Source organism: Pipra filicauda, unplaced genomic scaffold (genome assembly GCF_003945595.2).
Source record: "Pipra filicauda isolate LSUMZ 115617 unplaced genomic scaffold, ASM394559v2 scaffold161_size1661140_pilon, whole genome shotgun sequence".
Lineage (NCBI taxonomy): Eukaryota > Metazoa > Chordata > Aves > Passeriformes > Pipridae > Pipra > Pipra filicauda.
The window spans coordinates 1,056,860-1,075,593 of record NW_024104118.1 but is presented as its reverse complement, the minus strand read 5'-3'; the positions used below and the strand labels follow the sequence as shown (position 1 = coordinate 1,075,593).

General features: G+C 44.4%; 1 protein-coding gene across 9 annotated transcripts in view; it reads right to left on the bottom strand.

The window, feature by feature from the left end:
- Window positions 1-9,861: 9,861 nt before the first annotated feature.
- Window positions 9,862-18,734, bottom strand: part of PEAK1 (pseudopodium enriched atypical kinase 1) — a 112,710-nt gene continuing 103,837 nt past the window's right edge. For all 9 annotated transcript variants that reach the window (XM_027712274.2, XM_027712282.2, XM_027712281.2 and 6 more), the window contains one exon: window positions 9,862-17,161. In XM_027712274.2, coding sequence (XP_027568075.2) covers window positions 16,001-17,161 — 1,161 coding nt within the window. In that variant the 3' untranslated portion in view covers window positions 9,862-16,000. The remainder of the gene's footprint in view (window positions 17,162-18,734) is intronic.

Here is an 18,734-nt window from a genome sequence, read left to right as displayed (position 1 = left end):
TACGTGGTCCTAGTTCTCTGATGTCATATCCACCGTGAGGCAGATTTTCAGGCTTTGTATGTGTGTTACCCATTGCAGGAAAAATAAGTGATGTAAAAATTATATGACTAAATATCTTAGTGCAGCTTATGCATTTCTCCCATATTTCCTGTAGACCTGGCTACAGCTTTAATGCCTGTAAATTCCTTTTCATAAATCCCAGCGCCAAAACTGTTCTGAAAAACAGCTTAACCAAAACCCGATTTGAGATGGAGAGACTGAGACGCCAGTTAAACTTTAAAGGAAAGGCTTCACAAAAATAACAGCGTTATTTCCTCCAAGGCCACAGAAGTTCCCACGCTAAGATAAGAACTTTCAAGCCTGTATGTAGAGCACCATCTGGTGACTCCTGCACAGCAGGAGCCCAAAGCAGGGATTTATGTACCTTGCCGTGTCGCAGACAGCGAGTCAGTCGATGTCCCCCAGCAGACCTGCTCCTTATGTTCTCACTGCCAGATACAACTTCCTCACAAGCACAAAAACGTGCTTCCAGTCCTGTTTCCAGGCTTTGGCTGCTGTCATCGTTCTCTCTGCAGAGGAGCAGGGGGTTTGCTGGTGCTGGTGGCCTCCTCTCCATGCCTTAGAATGTGGGCAGGCTTTCCTTTTCCCCAGGAAAGGCACACTGTTACCGTGCCAGCCTTAGGAGCAGGCAGCAAGCACAGGGACACTGTCTGGCACCCAGCCCCTCCTGGCTGCCCCTCCTCCTGCCTGCCTGAGACATCCACTCAGGCTGTGCCCTTCTCTCCTGCTGCCCACTGTTCCAGTCTGTCCCTGGGAATGCCACAGTCACTTTGCCACAGAACAAACCCAGGAGGAATGTGTTTTGGTGGCCACTTGGCCGTAGGGTGTGGGTGGTGCAGGGTGGTGGTGGGTGGTGTTCACTTCCACAAAACCAATGAACTGGATGATCCAGCTGTGAGCATCATCCTTGGGTGCCTTAGCTCTTTGTGGGTACATGGATTTTGAGCACTGAAACAGACTTGGAGAGGTTTTACTCTTCCTGTAAGCAAAGAGCAAGTAAAAAGATTTGGAGCTTAATTCTCCACTACATTACACCATAGTACCATAGATTTCTGTACAGTTCTATTTCGTCTTCAAGTCAAAGTAATGGACTGGAATATCATGTTTTCAACCCATAATCCTCTCTATCCCACATATCTCAGGCAATCACCTCAGCAGCTGCGTATTTCTGAATCCCTTTCATGAGTTTTCTTTTCTTACCACTGAAAAAATGCATCTCCTTTGTTTCAGTAGAATAGCCCGTGGACTTAGAAAAACATCATGTGTCTGAGTCTAGACACAGCATAAGATATGCTTCCTCCAGCAGTAATGACACAAATACTTCAGGAATGAAATGCTGTTACCAAGGCTCATGTAGCAGCTTTCTTAATTCATTAGAGACCAGTTTCTTATGGTCTGGCACAGTGGACTGAGCTGGTTACAGAATCAGTCAGTACAGTAGGTGAGCAGTGGAGGAGTGGAAGCAGTTTAGCTGATGAGCTGTTGTGTGAAGCAGGGGAAGGCTGGGGGGCAGAGATCACACGTGTGCCAGTGATACCACATTGTTTCAAATCTCCTTCCCAGCGTGTCCAAAGGCCTTTGCTTTCTGATGCAAAACCTGGTGTGACACCTATGTCCATCTTCATGGCTGTGCAACCTGCAAGGAGGCTGTGAGGGGATTCTGGAAGGGTGGAGAACTTGATCAGTGTTCAAATATAGCTTTGTACTGAGATTTAATTCGATAAGGGGTGAACCCCCCCATAAATACAGAAGGCAGTAACTGTGTAACCATCGAGGAAATACATATTTCATCATTTGAAAGCTCATATTTTAATCTTAATTTTTGGTTTTCTTAATCCCTTGGGAATTCTCTGTAGAGAAAGAACACAGCATATATTAGTGTAGGCCTTTAAATTATATTTATATGTAAGCAATAGGGAGAACATGTGCTATACTACTGTTATTGATTCATTTTGGTTAAAAAAAGCCCAACAATAAAACAGAGCGAAAACAGAGGCAAAAGACTGAATTTGGAAATTTCTAACTGTAATAACCTGCACTAACAGTCCCTTCCAAATCCACTTAGAGGGGCAGCCCTGGCCACGCTGGGTTTGTGTGGGGCAGTTGCTGAGGCAAATGGTTGCAGGGCCCAGCCCCCGACCCTCGGTGCCTCCAGCTGTGGGTCCCACCACAGGAGAGCTCTGCCAGGGATCTGCTGCCTTTTTATTAAGAGCTCCTAACTTGGGAGTTTTCCTAGCTGTCATTTACCTGTCTGCTGTTCCAAGGCTCATGGCCACGCTGTTCCAGTGCTTCACACACAGCACATACGTAAGAACATCCTACAGCTGCTCCTCTCCTACCTGCACAAACTGGGCTCTGAGCTGTCCTGAGCCAGCCCAGCTCTGCGGCCTGCAGTGGGGTCATCTTAATTTACCTTCACACCTCCACAGACTGAGGATGCACCTTTGCAAAATGCACATCTCCATCCCAAATGGAGCCTCCTTGTGCATGCCAAGGCAGGGATCTGCCACGTGCAGGGAATTCTCTGAGTTTGGAGCCCAGGGAGCTGCACGCTGAACTTCGGCATTTGTTCTGACTGTAATTGCAATTGATTTTTCAAATCAGGAGGGAAAAGCCATTCTGTCTTTGATGTAAAACAAGCTGCATTTACCCCAGGGAAGGCCTTTTCCAGAGATGTGGAGCATTCCAGAATCCAGCCATGCATGGCTTGGGTAAGCACTCTGACTAGTTTGTGTTTCAGGGGATTATGTGCAGTTATGGCCTTTATTCTGTAAGTGACCTATTTGAGTAGCTCTGCTCTGTATAAGGGCAGCTGTTTTGAACTTTGGATGTTTTGGAGAGAGGAGGAAATGCAGTGAAGGATAGAATTAGGTCACAACTTCATACTGCCAAGATTTTTCTCTTGATTTGCTTATTGCTTTTGTAAGGCAGCTTCTCACCCTGGAAGGAATGATCTTTTCTCTGCACTCACTGGATCAAAAAACAAAGGAAACTCGTTGACATAATAAAAAAAAAAAATAATTTTCTGTATTTCTATGTGGAAGTTTCACAATAAAGACAAACCAGTCTTCCCAGCTCTGTAATCAGCATTTATGATCAGGAGGTAATAAACAGTCAAAGTCAGTTAAAGCATTTCTCACAAGCAGTTTAGAGTCTCACTAAAATGACTGAAATGCAGGGCAACACAAGCACTGCTGTGATGAAGGGCAGGAATAGCAATGGGATTGTTGATGATTAGTCAGATAAGAAGTAGGATTAGAAAGACCACTTTTAAAACTGAGGAGCTCAGTTCAGTCCAGACAACATCCTGAGCCCACTGATTGCTCCCTGTAGAGAGCAAGCTTGAAATCTTCATTCCCTGTGCTATTTAGAACTAATAAATGCATCCAAATTAGAAGCTAGTGAAGTGTTTTCACATCATATACCTCATTAAGACACTTTGGGGAGGGTGGAAAAGATAAAATTATTCAAAAGCAATCTTAATAACTAGATGAATGTCATAAATTTGCCTGCATCCCAAATGTGTCCCAGAGCTTTGCTTGCAGGGCTCGTGGGCACCCCCGGCTGCCCTTCCCTCCCGTGGTGATGGTTCCCCACGTGTGTGTGGGAGGAGGTGGGTGAGCAGAGAGCGCTCCAGAAACCTGCCCTACATTGTGTGAAATAAGGAATTAGCAGTGACTCACTCTGTGCCTGGTGTTCTGATTAAATCTTCTGCTGTTACATTATATCTCCTTCCAAAATTGCTGTGGATTTTGAGCACTTACCCAGCAATATCCCTGGTAAGGCCCACTTCCCAGACGCAGCTAAAACAAGGTGTTCTTTGTACCTTTTCATAGGATAACATAAATTCACAGCCATACCACTGTCTTCTTTTGGCAGTTTGGAAATGTAGGGAATACTGCAATCAGATGTTTCTAATTTAATTCAATCCCTCATTAATTTGATCTCTCTTTTAATTCAATCTCAGCCTGAGGACGTAAATCACTTGTATTAAAAATAACATAATGACCACTCTCTTTTTTAATCAATGGTGACTGCTTTAGGCAGGTATTAGTAGATAATCTGATTACTAAATACACAGTGAGTTGGCATTTAGTTAATAACTAAAAGGGAAAACTTGGAAAAGAATCAAAGGAAAAAAAATAGAAAGAGGGATAAGAGAAGAGAGGCTTACAAAGACATGCAATATTAAAGAAAATATTATGGAAGAGTTATTTTTTCTGGTGATTGTTACTGGAACAAGCCTCTAAGGTGCACAGCCAGTGGTGTCAGCCATGGGCAGCCCAGCAGGAAAATTACTGACAGAACTCCAAAAGGAGTGAGGTCTATGGTAAATCCAACATCATTTCCTCTCAGACTTATTTAAACTTACTAATGGGATTTAGAGGTTGATGCTCAGCAGTATTAAGTGGGCATAGCTCCACTGAACTCTGCCTGCATCCTTCACAGCCCTCTCTCTCTCTCTGATTGTAGGTAGACACCATTTGCCTGCCATGTTCCCTTTCTATGGGAAAGCCACTCTCCTCATTGTCCAGTGTGTTGTCTGACAGAATGGACCACCTGGCAGAGTCCTGGGCCAGGGCAGGAGTCAGGGCTGGCAAGAGAACTTCTGCTGTGCAGCTAAATCCAGGTTGTACATGGAGCACTGGGGAGAGCTCTGCAATTGCTTCCGAGCAGCTGGTGGGGAAGGCACCAGTCAGGCTCGCTGGCCAGTCCTCTGATTTATGTCACCAGGCCCCCAGTTCTCTGGAGACTGAGAGCTGCCAGATCTGGCAGTGCTGGACACAGGCTGACAGGGAATTACTTTGAGGGGACTGTGCTGCATCTCTCATTTTCTTACTAATACCACCTTGGGACTGCATCTGAAGTAGGTAGTTTACTGTCCACTATCCTTTCTTGTCAAATTTGCAGTGCTGCTGCAATGACAGCCCTTCTGGTCAGCCAGTAGCTCTGGAGGAGACTTGGACTGTTATTTTCCACCTGCCTCCCCTGTGACTGCTCCTGATGCCTGAGTGATGAGGCTGAATGGAGCCCGTGCTCTGCTGCCCAGCAGATGGCATTTTCCAGTACATCAGTACTGGAATGGCACCCACAGCATGAGGGATCCCAAGCTGTTCAAGGGAGCACCTTCTGGCTACAGCAGGAGAAAGAGCCTTGACAATTTGCTGTTTTCCAAGATACCTGGGAGCAAACAGGAGATTTACACAGAGTCCTGACACGTTCCAATATGCCATAATTCTGTGCCCAAGTTCCCAGTGCTCTCACTGGAGCTCTGCTCAGTGTATTTTACACTGATATGGTCATGAAAGGTCACACCATCTCAGAAGGGACCACACTCCTCTGGGGTGTGTTGAACTGGATGTGCTAATCACATGAGGGCCTTTGAAGCTTCCAGCAGAGACTGTTTGAAATTATCAGCATAATTTGGGAGTTAAGAAATAACTGATACATTTCTGATGGGGTGCCCAGGCAGTTGACCACTGGACTCCTGTTCATGTTAATGAGGCTCATTGCCCATGACCTCCTCATAAGAAAGGCTGCTCAGCAATGCCCAGGAACTACCTGGTCCAGGTGGGAAAGATGCTCCAAGACAGAGTTGCCTCTTGCAAAACAGAGGTATTGAAGCCTCACTGGAGACAAAAGAGGATGGTGAAGCGACAGAGGATACGAATCTCAAATGTATACTGGAGCTGAAATGGATGTCAGAGTGGCTTGACCTGGTACTCCAGTGCTACAGCTTTGAATTCCTTTCTTTTGAGACTGTAATCTTGTTACTTTTGTGTTCCAGCAACTATTGCTAAAATTGACAAAACAAATTTATAATTCTATAAAAATCCTGCTGCAATAGATTTAATTGATGGAGGCTCTCAAGACATGGTGAATAGTTGTGAGTCAGTGGGGAGTAGCATGTAAGTAGAAGTACTGTAGGAGATGGTTTAGTTGAATGGGCCCTGGATCCTTGCATACTATTCCCCTCAAATGGCTTCCTGTGTCCTTCTTCCACATTCCTTTGCCATGCTGTCCATCAGTTCCTGGATCTGTAACACAGGAATTATGCTCTCCTTGTAAAGTGCTTTAGGATCAGCACAAAACTCATACTGTATTTTTATTTTACTTCTGGTGAGTGGAGAAAAAGAAAACCCTTTTAATTGTGAACATAGGACAAAACTAATGTAGCAAGTACAGATTCTTTAGGGAAGACAAGACAGCTGTGTCCAAGAACAAGTCTTAGTTCAATGTTTCCAGTCTTCCTGATTTGCAGGAAGAAGTGATTACTCACAAAGTGAAATCTATTCAAGACTAGCATAAATTGCAGAAGGTTGTAAAAGACTCCAGATGGATTTGAATTATTTAAAAAATCCCAGAAAAAAACCCAGCAAAGGAAATGTTGAGTTGGATGAACATGGACTAATTCCTAAAAAAAACCCAACCAAACCTAAGTAGTCTAATGGAAAATCCAGAATTTTCAAAAGTCAAGAGTCCAGGCATGGAGGTGCCTACCCAGGACAAGCAAATAGGGTGCTTATGGGCTGGAGATGAAATACCTTCTGACATTTCTACAGAATACTGATACCCTTGCTTCTAGTCCCTCAATTTGAGCCACATCACCTCAAAAACACACCACAAAAAAGGCCTTACAGCAAGGAAGAGAGCAGGACTGTGCTGCAGTTCCTGGGGAAGGGGATGTTGAAGCCTCCAAGGTGGGAAATGCTTCCAGCCCCAGGGAAATGGTGGGAGCAGTTCACTGCTGCCAAAGGGCTGGGGATGGTGACGCTCTGGGCCTGGGTTTTAGGAAGCAGGGGATGGTATTAAAACATTCCTAACTAATGTCATTAAAACATTGGTCATGTGGTATCCCACAACATCATCTGACATCCTGTTGCTCTTTCTTGAGGCTGGAACACGCCCTGGCATCCTGTGGTCACAGCCTCAGCAGTAACCCCACACAAACACAAATACAGAAGATGGAGTATTAATATGGCAGAGTATTAAACTTTCTTTTCCAGTAATATAAGTGGAAAGAAGTTTGGAAGGAGACTTTCTTCCCTGGCCAAGTGCAGCTGCATGACTGGCTCACAGGTTATGGGGTGTTCCTTTTCTTTTGGTGGTTGTGGTGGTGGCTGTACCTGGGCAAACTATTGGCCCATTTCCAGCAGTAACTTGATTTAAATTTAGTGCCCACATGGGAACCAGGAGAATTTTATTATCTTGATTTAATTCTTCATTTTCTTTAGAAAGAACTTTTATGTCCTTTTGCACTTTGGAGAGGTGCAAAGTTAATAGATTGCTTCTTACAGATAGACTGCAGGGATTTCATTTTTTTCAAGGTTAATCTGCTATTCACTGCAGTTTATCTGGACCATTAAGACTCCAATGAAATCAGGCAAAACCTGGCATCTGACATCAGATCTGTAACTGTCCCCAGCCCTGCTGCACACAGGTGCTGTCCCTGGGGCTGTCCTGTGTGCAGGGGAGTACGGGGTCATCCTGGCACCTGTAAAACACCAGGCAACAGCTGGAGAAAGCAGCTTTCCATGTATTTGTTGAACAAAGGCTCCTGGCTCGTACCAAAAAGAGCAAACCTTCTCAATAAGCCTCCCCATTCCCATTCCTTCTCCTTTTGCAGGATAAGAAGTAGAGTTTTGTGATTTTTCCTTGAATTACTGCCTATTACGTCCAATGCTTGCTTCTGTGCATGTCCTGACTCTGCCAGCTGCAATTTAACAAAAATAACACCTTAATGACACCAAAACAAAGGGTCAGGAGAGGTGTAACAGAGAGCAGGAGATGTAACAGAAAATGCAGCTTCAGTAGCTATTCTTTCAAGTTCTCTGCTTCAGGGCCTCCAGGCTGCCCTCCTTTGGCTCCCCCAGCATCTGTTTGCCAGACAGGGACTTTCTGCTCATCTGAAAGCACTGAACTGATAGCAAGAAGCCTTCCCCCATCTTGCACAGGGGTGGCCTGGGCACGAGGCTCTGGTGCTGTCTCCTGAGACTGCAGCAGCAGCACCAAGTGAAGTGGATTTGAAGGCCCAACGTGGTGTTTTAATGAGCGTCTTTCTCCACAGAGCTGTCTTAGCTCAGAATTGAAAGCCTCAGCCTCCCTCTGAGGAACAGGTTGTGGCAAACATTTCACTTGAAGAATCTGCCTTGTGAGCTGCTCCCCTCTGAGCCTGGTTAAAGCACCGCTGGGTGAGGAGGACGGTGTGATTCATACAGGAAGCTCATCAACTTGGGCAAAACCAGTGGCCTGCAGAGCTCAGGGGACACATGGAGGTTTATCACATAGAGGAACACAGTTTCTTAGGGCCTCTCTACCACAGGGTGAATTTCTGAGCTGGTGACAAATGGATACAGACATTCCTGCATCACCCAAACCCAGGCATCTGCTCCACCTGCCTTCATGTCTGGCACGATGAAATGAGAACGCCAGACTGCGACCGCTTAAGGACACCCACAAGAGAGTTTGTGCTAACGTAACTAAATTAATTTCAAACAGATTTTAGTTAAACTAGTATAATTATCATGTCTTGACAAGGTTTCAGCTTATTTTTGCGTATCTTTTCCCTGCAGAGTGGTGATTGCCACTGACAAATGGCATAATCCAACTCTTGCTTAGTTAAGTCCGTGGCACTTTGTTGAAGTCAAGAGGGATTACTCTGGCAAAGCCAAAATATCTGTCAGGCTGTTAAACACGTTGCATATTTACTGGCACCTCTGGAGTCAGCTAGCTTTGTTTTTTTCGAAGGGATGAAGACAATAGCTTAAACTGTTCTTGAAAGGCTTTGAAACAGTGTCTAAGGAATAAATATGAATGGCCTGTAGTAGTTACACTTGAGACTGATTCTGATCATTGCCACCGATGACATACCTGTGCAAAGCCACTGCAACTGTGCAAAGAACAGAGCCCGCAGGGTGTTTTCTCAGCTTGGTTTTTTTTCAAGAGTGTTTGTGAGCAGTGGGACTGTCTGTCTTGCAGGAGCACAGTGCTGCTGCGATGTACACGTGTCATCTGTTCCATGCTAATAAATTAGCATCTGCAGCCACCAGTGCTGCCTGTCAGAGCCGGGGACAAAATTGAGCTGTTTGATCTCGGTGCCACTGAAGTGTGTCTGCACGACTGTGGAAGATGCACATTATCCCATCTGTTTCCCACAGACCCTCCATCAGGTTGGATGCTTCAAGGTAACAGATCAGATGCAATGAATTCCACAGCAGACGACTGACTGCCTTAGAGACATCCTGCTTTGTCATGGCACAGAAAAATCTGACTGAAGAGCAATTTTATTCCTTCACAGCAGGTCATTTAAGCCCTGTCCACACTAGGGAAATGGCTGACTTTGGCCCAGCTCCCTTCGTGCTCAGGGCTGTCCCAGAGTGGCCGTTTTCATCTCCAGGTCACTCCTCTCCAGGAAGGCCTTGCAAGGCACCGGTTCAGTCACCAGCAGCTGCTGGTGGCCAGTTTAGTTTTGGGCTGCTGCTGCTGCCACTTGTCCAGATGGAGCCAGCTGTGGTGGGACTGCTGGGGGAACACACCAGCGGTGGGAGGTGGCACAGTGTCCCAAGCACTGGAATTCCTGTGGCTGGGATACCCGAGCTCTGTGGTGGCAGGGCTGGAGTGCTGAGCATCAGCCTCACCAAGCCAAGTGTGTCCCTGCCACGCCCGCACGCTGGTGCTGTTGCACCCACACCCCCCTCCCAGCTATTCTCAAAATAAAATCCTTTGCTGGACTTGCCACGTGCAATTTCCTCAGAAATACACATTCTGTCTAGGAAGAGAGAAAAATTAGACAACTGCAAGTTTGATTTGAGTGTAATAAAACTAGTTTATATACACAGTAACATGAATGCCACAGAGTACACAGCAAAGTACCACAGCAAACCAGAGTGTAACTGCCCCTGATCACAAAGGAAGGCTTGAAGTTTATATACTTATTGATATAAAAATGTGTAAATATCAATATGAAGCACCAGATAAAGCAATGCAACCAGGAATTCCAAATACAAATTACCCACAAGAATTGAGTTGAAACTGAAAAAAAAAATTCCCTTATTCAAGGCATTTAAAGAAATCCCATTTAAAAAAGTCCATTGATTTTGGAATCCCTAATTTAAAAATAAATTTCCCCCTTTTATTAAAAACAAGAACACAATCTTAAATGCTCAGCATAATTAAGTTTTAAAAGAAAAAAACCCAAGGATTTCAACTGCAAAACCTTCTCATACCAACAAGCCAAAGGACAAGGAAACAGAAGTTTTGAGTCATTTTTGAAGAGGTGTTATTTATGAAATGACTATTTAAAAATTTACACACTCTTAAATATATATTATATATACAATATATAATATATATATTTTCAAGCAAAAAGGGGCAAAGAATACTTCTGGGATACAAAATTTATATACATACATATATATATTAAAACATGCCCACATGCACTCATATATATATGTATGTATATATATATATATTTATGAACAAATATTCCCTCCATATAAAAAAGCTCCAACCTCTTCTAAATCCCTGAAATCTTCCCCTTGGATTTATGGAAAAAAAATATCTTTATAGTCTGAAGTACAAACCAAATTCTCAAATTCTGTAGAGTGGTAAAATGCTTATGTACAGGTAAGTGAAATATTTCATTTCTCACTGGCAACTCTGCTTGATCTGAGAGCATTCTGTGGTTTCCAAGTAAATGCTGAGTGGAGCACCAATGCAAGGAGACCTTTAGGAAGTTATTTAAATTACATTCTACACCCACTCCAAATCCCCATCGTTCTAATACTGCATCCAGGTGAATAATAAAATCCATACAAACGTCTACTAGAAATTCTCTGCAACACAGCAGGGAAAAAGACTTGCTCCTCCTTTTGGAGCTGAGGGTGCCCTAAAGAAATTTCTCTCCAGTGTTTCTTTTGGAAAGTAGTTTTTGTGTATTCTTCTGTTGAAGTGTTTGGAATCCAGATGATTGTTTACAGAGTGATTTCCACAGGTGTATTTTAAAGAGGTATTTAAAATTCTGTTCTGCACTTCTTACCTCACTGAACAACTGAATCATCCTCACGTCCCTCTCTGCGCTGACTGAAGGGCTCTGACTGTGCTCGGGGTTTTACAGGAGTTTTAGCAGAACCAACACCACCTCTGCAGAATCAGAGTAAAACTGATGGTCTAGTCAGGCAGGGAATAATGGCCAAGTACTGTTTGTACAGAGGAACAAACAGCCAATTTGGGGAAAGGGGGAAAAGAAAGTGCATTAAAAGCGCTGACTCAGTTTCTACTGTATCCCTCAGAAAAGTTAAAATTGATTTAAATAAAAATAGGACTATTTCATATATATTTACATATGGATTTACTTGCTATTACAAACAAAAAAAAGTTAATTTAGATGGGACATGAGAAACAGTTACATTTTATTTCAGCAGCAAATACATGTTAAAATTAAGGACCTACAGTGTGAAGCTGCTGAATAAATTCTCTACATAGCTGAACCCTAACACATAACTTACTTAAATAGTATATTTTTCTCTGTAACACGTGGGAATTCCCTTGTGTTAACATGTCAAGGGGATCCATTCCTACCTCGTGGGTGCTGCTGGGATGTGTGGAGCAGAAGAGATTTCAGGTGGAACATTCCTGTAAACGCTCCCGTGCATTTTCATCTGTGCACCAGTAACATGGTATCCCAGCTGGAGTTACTGCTTTCATCAGGTCTGAATGTGGAAGTGAGACCAGGCTTCTATGTTTGGACATTCCAGGGGCTCCAGAAGAAACTTCTGGATTCCCTCATTCCTGAAAATTTGTAGGCAAGTTTTTACTAGTAGATTCTCTTTATATTCACCTGGTTATGCATATTGACCAGATCAGATCTGAGGTTTGACAGGTAATTAGTGAATAAGTCACTCCCACTTAAGGAATACAAACCTAACCCATTTTCCATAACATCTCAGAGTAGTTTTTTCAGCACTCCTGTTGGAACAGAGGTTGTGTGCAGCACCTCCCCTGCCTACAGCAGGAGCAGCACATCTCACCTTCCCCGCTTCTCCCACACTAATTCCTCACCTTCCCACAGCAGAGTGTCTGCAGCAGATTGTCAAAGCAAAAGGCTTCTCTCAATGCCTGGTCAGTCCAGACCAACTGACTTGTTATCCACTATTATTCTCCCTGTGCAGATCCCAAATTTGAAAGCCCACAGTTTTGTTACTTCAGGTTTATGCTGTACTACCAGCAACCTAAAGGGACCCAGTCACATAAACCCCGAACACAAATCTCATGGAACAGATCAACCCAGTCTCTTATGAAGTACAGCATTTAATTTGGTAAAGTATTTTGCATCTTTATGTGGGCAGGATTATTTCTAGGGCTGTTATGAAAAGAGTAAGATTCCCACCAACTGACCAGCTACATTTCAGGTTTTTGACAAGGCACTAAACATTGTGAATCCAATCACTGTGCTCTCTCTGTAACATTAGAGAGGGTTTTAATGGCTCTAACAGGATCAGAAACCACTCATCATAATTCTTCAAACAAGCATTTGATTTTCCCAGAAATTAGTTTGCACTGGAAAAATCTTTAGAGTTCATGTTAAAAATATTTGAATGACAGCTTTTATTAATAGAAAAATATATATTTACAGTCAATACTGTTATCTTAGATTTGCAGCTCTTCCTATTTCTTGAGCTCAACTGAAAGTGCGACATTGCTAAAAAAAAATTCAAGATCTGTGCACATATTCAAGTAAGTTCTAACATGCACAGCCAGGGGTTTTGTTCCTGTCATACACAGGATCCTGTTGCAAACAGAGCGGGTTTTTTTCCTTTTGCTTAGCAATTATGCTGTAGCATTCTTAGGATTTGCTTACAATCAGTTTAATGCATACATTCCTGTATATTTACGTGGCACAGTCTGGTGCCAGGATGGAGAACCACCACAAACACAAGTTACAATCATCAGTTATGGGCAGATCTGCAAAGTCAGCCTCAGGCTCCTCGAGGAAGAGCTCAGGCCAGATCAGGTTTGACTACATTGACCATTCTTTCTTTTTTAAAGAAAAAGACCACACAACATTACAAATTGCTAAAGTTTACCCAGTGCTGCACAAGAAAGAGATTGGTAGTGAACATCTATCCATGCTTGATTATACTGCAGAGCTAAAATGAGTACTGGTTCATCACAACAGATACAAACTGAAATTCGAGAGCTAGAGATACGGAGGCATCGGACCAGCTGCATTAACACCGACGGGCGGAGAACACTCAGAATTCAGCTTTGCATGTGCACGTCGACACGGGAGGGACACCGGGAACGCGGGGCCGTAAACACGGGAGCACCCACCGGCCCCGGGGAATCGCTGCGGGGGCGAGTGGGGCCAGGCTCCTGTCCAGGGGGGCTGGGAGGGCACACACACACACACCACGGAACAAACACAACACAGAGCACAGGGAACAGAAGCCCTACTCGCAGCTCGCACGCTGACTAACGGCGACCAGAGAGCACACGAGCGCCTCTTAACCTACGAGAGCGCTGCCCTCCTGTGTCCAGAGCAAGCAGGGCCGCACCCAGCGTGGGATTCTTTGTAAAGGTTCTTCTACGAGCTGCTCAGCAGTAGTGTAGAAACTTTCTTTCCTGATGTAGTGGAGGTACCTCAACTACACACATTGCACTTGGGCTTTTAATGCACTGTCCTGTTTTTTCTGCATCAATGCCGCCATCCTAACCTCTTTGCAAAAAAAGAGAAAGAAACAAAAAATATATCACACTAAAATATATTATCCTTATCCTTGCCTGATCCTTCACTGATACAGGTGAATCAAACAACAGAATAATCATCAGAAGTTTCAAAAAATCTTCAGGAAGGTCACAGTCTATACTACAGCACAATCGATGTAGGCTTCCACACGCGCTTCAGCTGAGCTCTGAGAGATGCCAGAGAAGAGCAAGATAGACATGTCAGCCCCTCCAAGGTACTGTGTGGATCCAGAGCTAGTTTTGCTGACTTTGAGCCTGCAGGACTGTTTGTTCGGTTTCCATGCCTCTGGTCCAAGCATGCATATGCTGTATAAAGTGGCTATTTGTTTCAAGGCTGAAGTGAATGGATTCCTCACAGTTTTAACAATTAAAATGAAACATCAATCCATAAAAAATAGAACACATGGATATCTGTGCATTTATGTGCCAGGAAAGTAAAGGAAGGGGCTGCAGATCTAGCATCAGGTAAAGGCTGGTGTGTAAAGTGAACACTGTAATGTACAGCTTTAAAAAATAATACAAGAATTGCACATAGATCCATAGGAGAGAAGCACAGGCTCATAACTAGGGCTGTCTGCTTTCCATCACCTGGGTCAGAATATTCAGGATCACTTTTTTCCCTGCATCCAGATCAGTTCTTCAGAGTGATTCACGAAACAACTCATAGCCTGGCAATACTGAGCAAAGGTATTGTCTGTACAACTGCATAGGTTCCATGGGAAATGGCTGTCAGGGCATGGAAGGGAGTCAGCAGTGGCCTTTAAAAGTGAAAAAGCTCCTTCAGGTTGAGTTTTTAGAAATTCTGACTCTTTAATCCCCACTAATTCCTCCTCTCATCCAAAACTCTGTCTGTGGTGCTCTTTGAGCTCTTCTGACAACATTCCATTTTTCGGGTGTTGTCTGTTGCAACACTAGAAAACAATAGTTACAACAGACAGAGACAGGCAGCCAGACACCCCTGTGGGGAACATGGACCACGATACTGTCAGCTGTGGCTGCCAAACTTAACAGCTCTCTCAATAATTAAACAACAGTGTTTTTGTCCCCTTGTTTTTACCCCTCAGAGAACTACGTCTGCAGTAGAAGTGTCTCCATGTGGCCTGTTAGCTACACACAGACAAGCTTTAAACATTTCTATCTCCTGCCAACAAACCAGCAGAGCCAATTTCAGTCCCATTTTGCAGTATGGCCCAAGTGACAAGAGCAGACCAAAATAAAACAGAAGAGGTGGCTGTTATTTTCATCCTTGATTTGTAGCAGTGATTGTCAGAGAAGGTTATGTATGTCCTATCCATTTCAAGTCAAGCTTTAGTGATGGAGGGGGAATTTCAGTGGCCCACCATTGTCTTGTTCTTGTAGAAATGCAGTTATGGCTACAGTACATCAACAGTCCAGACTGGTGAACGGCACCTGGGAAACGGGATAGACAAAGTGTGCATATTCTGCTTTTTAATGCAGAGGTCATAAGCTAAGGGTAATGGTCTGGTTAAGGCAGCGTTGTTGAACTCATGGATCCATGGGTAGAGAGGAAATGGGTAGGCAGTGAGGCAGAGAAGGAGGGAAGGGGACTGAACACAGATGCTCACTGACACTTGCCACAGTCAGCAAGAAAAACACAGCTGGGGAGGAAAATACAGCAAAGTCTGTGGCTGAGACCAAAGGAAAGAGGAGCACAGCCCACCTGTGGGGGACCGATTAAGCTGAGAAGAAATTTTGTGTGGTATGTGGAATGGAAGCAAATGAGTGTTTTGTGGCACGGTGGATCATTCATCTCACATTTACAACTAATCCATCTCTGCTGATGGTCACTGCTATTCACTAACCAGTGCTACACAGGAAATGACAGAAACTACCCAGAACAGGAGGGCAATTTGTTTACTGCAGTGGTAGAAATAGTGGTATCAAAGCTTGCTCTCCTTTTCTGCCAGATATGAATCAAGTCACGTACTGTCTGATCCGAATGCAGTCATACATATATAATCAATCCCTAACGGGCCCGGCAAAAAAAGTAAAGTTTCCGTCAGACTGGGTACAGGATGCAATTTCTCCAAGGAGAACCTATTTGCTCAGAGTTGCTGGCTTTGATATCTAGGCTGTTTTTAACACTTGTACAAAATGTGAGCCCTAGTGCAGGCTGGAGTGAGGGCAGGGGCAGAGGTGAGGGTGCTTCATGAAAAGCAACAGGCTCTACAAACTAGTGCTGCTTCATGATTCTCACAATGCGATGAAGTGAGTCCGTAGTGGCAAAAGCCAGATACTGACAACAAAGCCAGTCTTCCAGAATAATTCCACTGTCCCTCTCCAAGGACTTCTCTGCAAACTTGATCATCAGCAGCGTCCTTTTTATGTCCAGCCAGTTCTGAAGTATAGCATCTCTCCGCGAGGGGTTGGAGGAGGTACTCAGAGCATGGAACAAGTCCTCACGTGGACCCCAAAGCAAACACTGAAGGATTCCCTTGGCTTCTGATATGAGGATCCTCTCTGAAGGGTTGGGATTCAGCAGGCAGCTGGCAAGTTGTTGAAGCCCTTGAGAGTAAAGGGAACGGCAAGGAATCTTCGGGAGGTCAGCACGAGTGTACTCCTTCTCTTTCAGCTCTGGATTCTCATCGAAGGGGTTGGGTAAGTGCAGCATTTCATAGATGAGGATGCCAGTCTGGAACTCATCACACTTTTTGTACTGTGTCGCAGTGATGATTTCTGGAGCCAGGCGGGACTGATCCCGTAGGACCTCTGGATCCACCATGTGACTCTTCTGCTTGGCCTGGGAGAAATTGCTCACTATGAGCCTGGCTGGGCAGGCGGTGTTGGGACCGTGCTCCATGGACTCGGGGCTCAGGGGGCTGCCTCCCGGTCTGGAGTGAACCAGCAGCAGGTTCTCCAAGCGCAGATCACAGTGTGTGATGTGATATGGCTTCAGGTGCTCCAGGCCCAAACACAGCTGCAGGAGGAGCAGACAGACCTGCCTCTCGTACAGGTCGGGGCTCTTGGCGTGGCGGGGCTCGGACTCGCGCACGAAGTCGGCCACAGTCAGGTGCGGCACCTCCCGCGTGATCACCACCACACGGCTGCGGGGCCGGCTCATGGTCCCCGGCCTGCTGGAGCCCTCTTTGGCTGCAGCCTCCGCACTGGAAGCCGTGTCTCTGTTCTTCTGCTCAGGTTCTTTCTCCTCTTCCTCCCGGTCTTCTTCTTCTTCCACGTCCGGCGCCTCATCGTCCTCCCACGGCAGGAGTCGAACTGGCACTTCAGCCAGGAAATGGCCACAGTCCTGCTGGATGTTGAAGTTGATGGCCAGGCTCTGCCGGATAGACAGGCTGTGATAATACTGCTGGGACTCCTTTGCTTTGCTCTTACAAATCTGGGGGAGGAAAGTAAACAGACATAACTCTTAGATTTCTAAATTCTGCATCCTTTTTATAAATATGTATTTTGTTGATGGGATCTACAGACTAGACCTAAACACAAGCAATAAAAAATTCCTTACTGAGCCGACCTTGGCAGACAATCTTAAGGTACCCAAACTGTTTCCATTGGCTAGTAAGCAACTGCAGAGCAATACATGCAGGCACCTCTCCCTCTGCATAGATTATCCAATGGAAAATACAGTTCAGGCAGGTTGGTTTTTAATCAGAGTAGCAGCAATATATGGCCAATGCACAGTGAAGCTTATTCACAGTTACTCGATTATCCATATCATTTTCTTGCACGTTCTTCTCTCAGCTTTAACTGAAGCTTGAACAAGACCAAAATAATCAACAGCAATAGAAGAGGCAAAGAAACATGCACAGAGTGTGTGACCAAACGCTTGCAAGTGGCCCAGTCAGCATGGCATGACAAGTTACAGCCTGTCAGCTCCGGGACTGGATACTGGAAATTCAACCCATGAGCTGCAGCAGTGCCATGTCTGCAGCGAGGGGAGGGTGTGTCATGGCACAGGCTGCTGGCAGCTGTGCTTGGCTGTGGCTCAGGTGAGGGATGGACACTCGTTAGAACATGGGACCTTAACTGCTTTCAATCATCTGTCAAGATCCCAAGTATATGTTTGGGGGTTTTGTGCCATGTAGAGCTGTATTTAATTTATGCCCAGTAATATCTTGTTGATATACACATTATCACCATAATAATTATCCTTATTAATTGTCTGCACTGCCATAACAACTGGCAGTTCCAGCCCCCTGACAACAGTCACTGGACAAGCCCTATTAGGGCCTGTGTTCTAAGGCATTTACTGATTAAAATGACAAAGACTCAGGCATGCTGATATTTGCATATTAACCTTAGTTCTACTGAATTCAGAGAGATCATTCAAAGCATGCAAGGTTAAGTGTATGTTTTAATCTTTACACGGTTAAGTGTCCAAATATTCACTTGCTACATAATGTACAGGTCTTAACTGCAAAGCTCAGACAAGAGAGAAGACATCTGTGTCCAGATGAAGTTACAGCTTCCCTCAGCTCTCCTCTGAAAGCTGAGATAACTAAGGTTAGTAAAAGTCAGAACTTCGGCAGGGTAAGTTATAAACTTGCCTTTCACTAACACAAATTTTTTATCTTTGATATGGTTATGGAGTTAAGAAACATAATTAGAACAACTATATGCTAAGAAACATAATTAAATTAGGGATTTAATCTTTTATGCTTGTTGATCAGAAAAGTGCATTGTCAGATCATATGGAAGTGGACACAAGCTGTACCAGCATTTTGATTGTCCTCCTGTCTTTGATACTGTGCATATTTCCATACCTCACAAGCATTTACATTTCCCTATTATGCAAATATAACTTAAACTGCCTGTTTATAACTTCCATGCACAAGCAAAGCAGGCTTGAAAAATGCATTTTCTAGTCAATTTTATTTAAGAGAGGAAAGCAATTTTCTGGAAATGTTGACAGTTACCCTGTTTATACAGTGGCTCTTGCTCATTTAAATTTT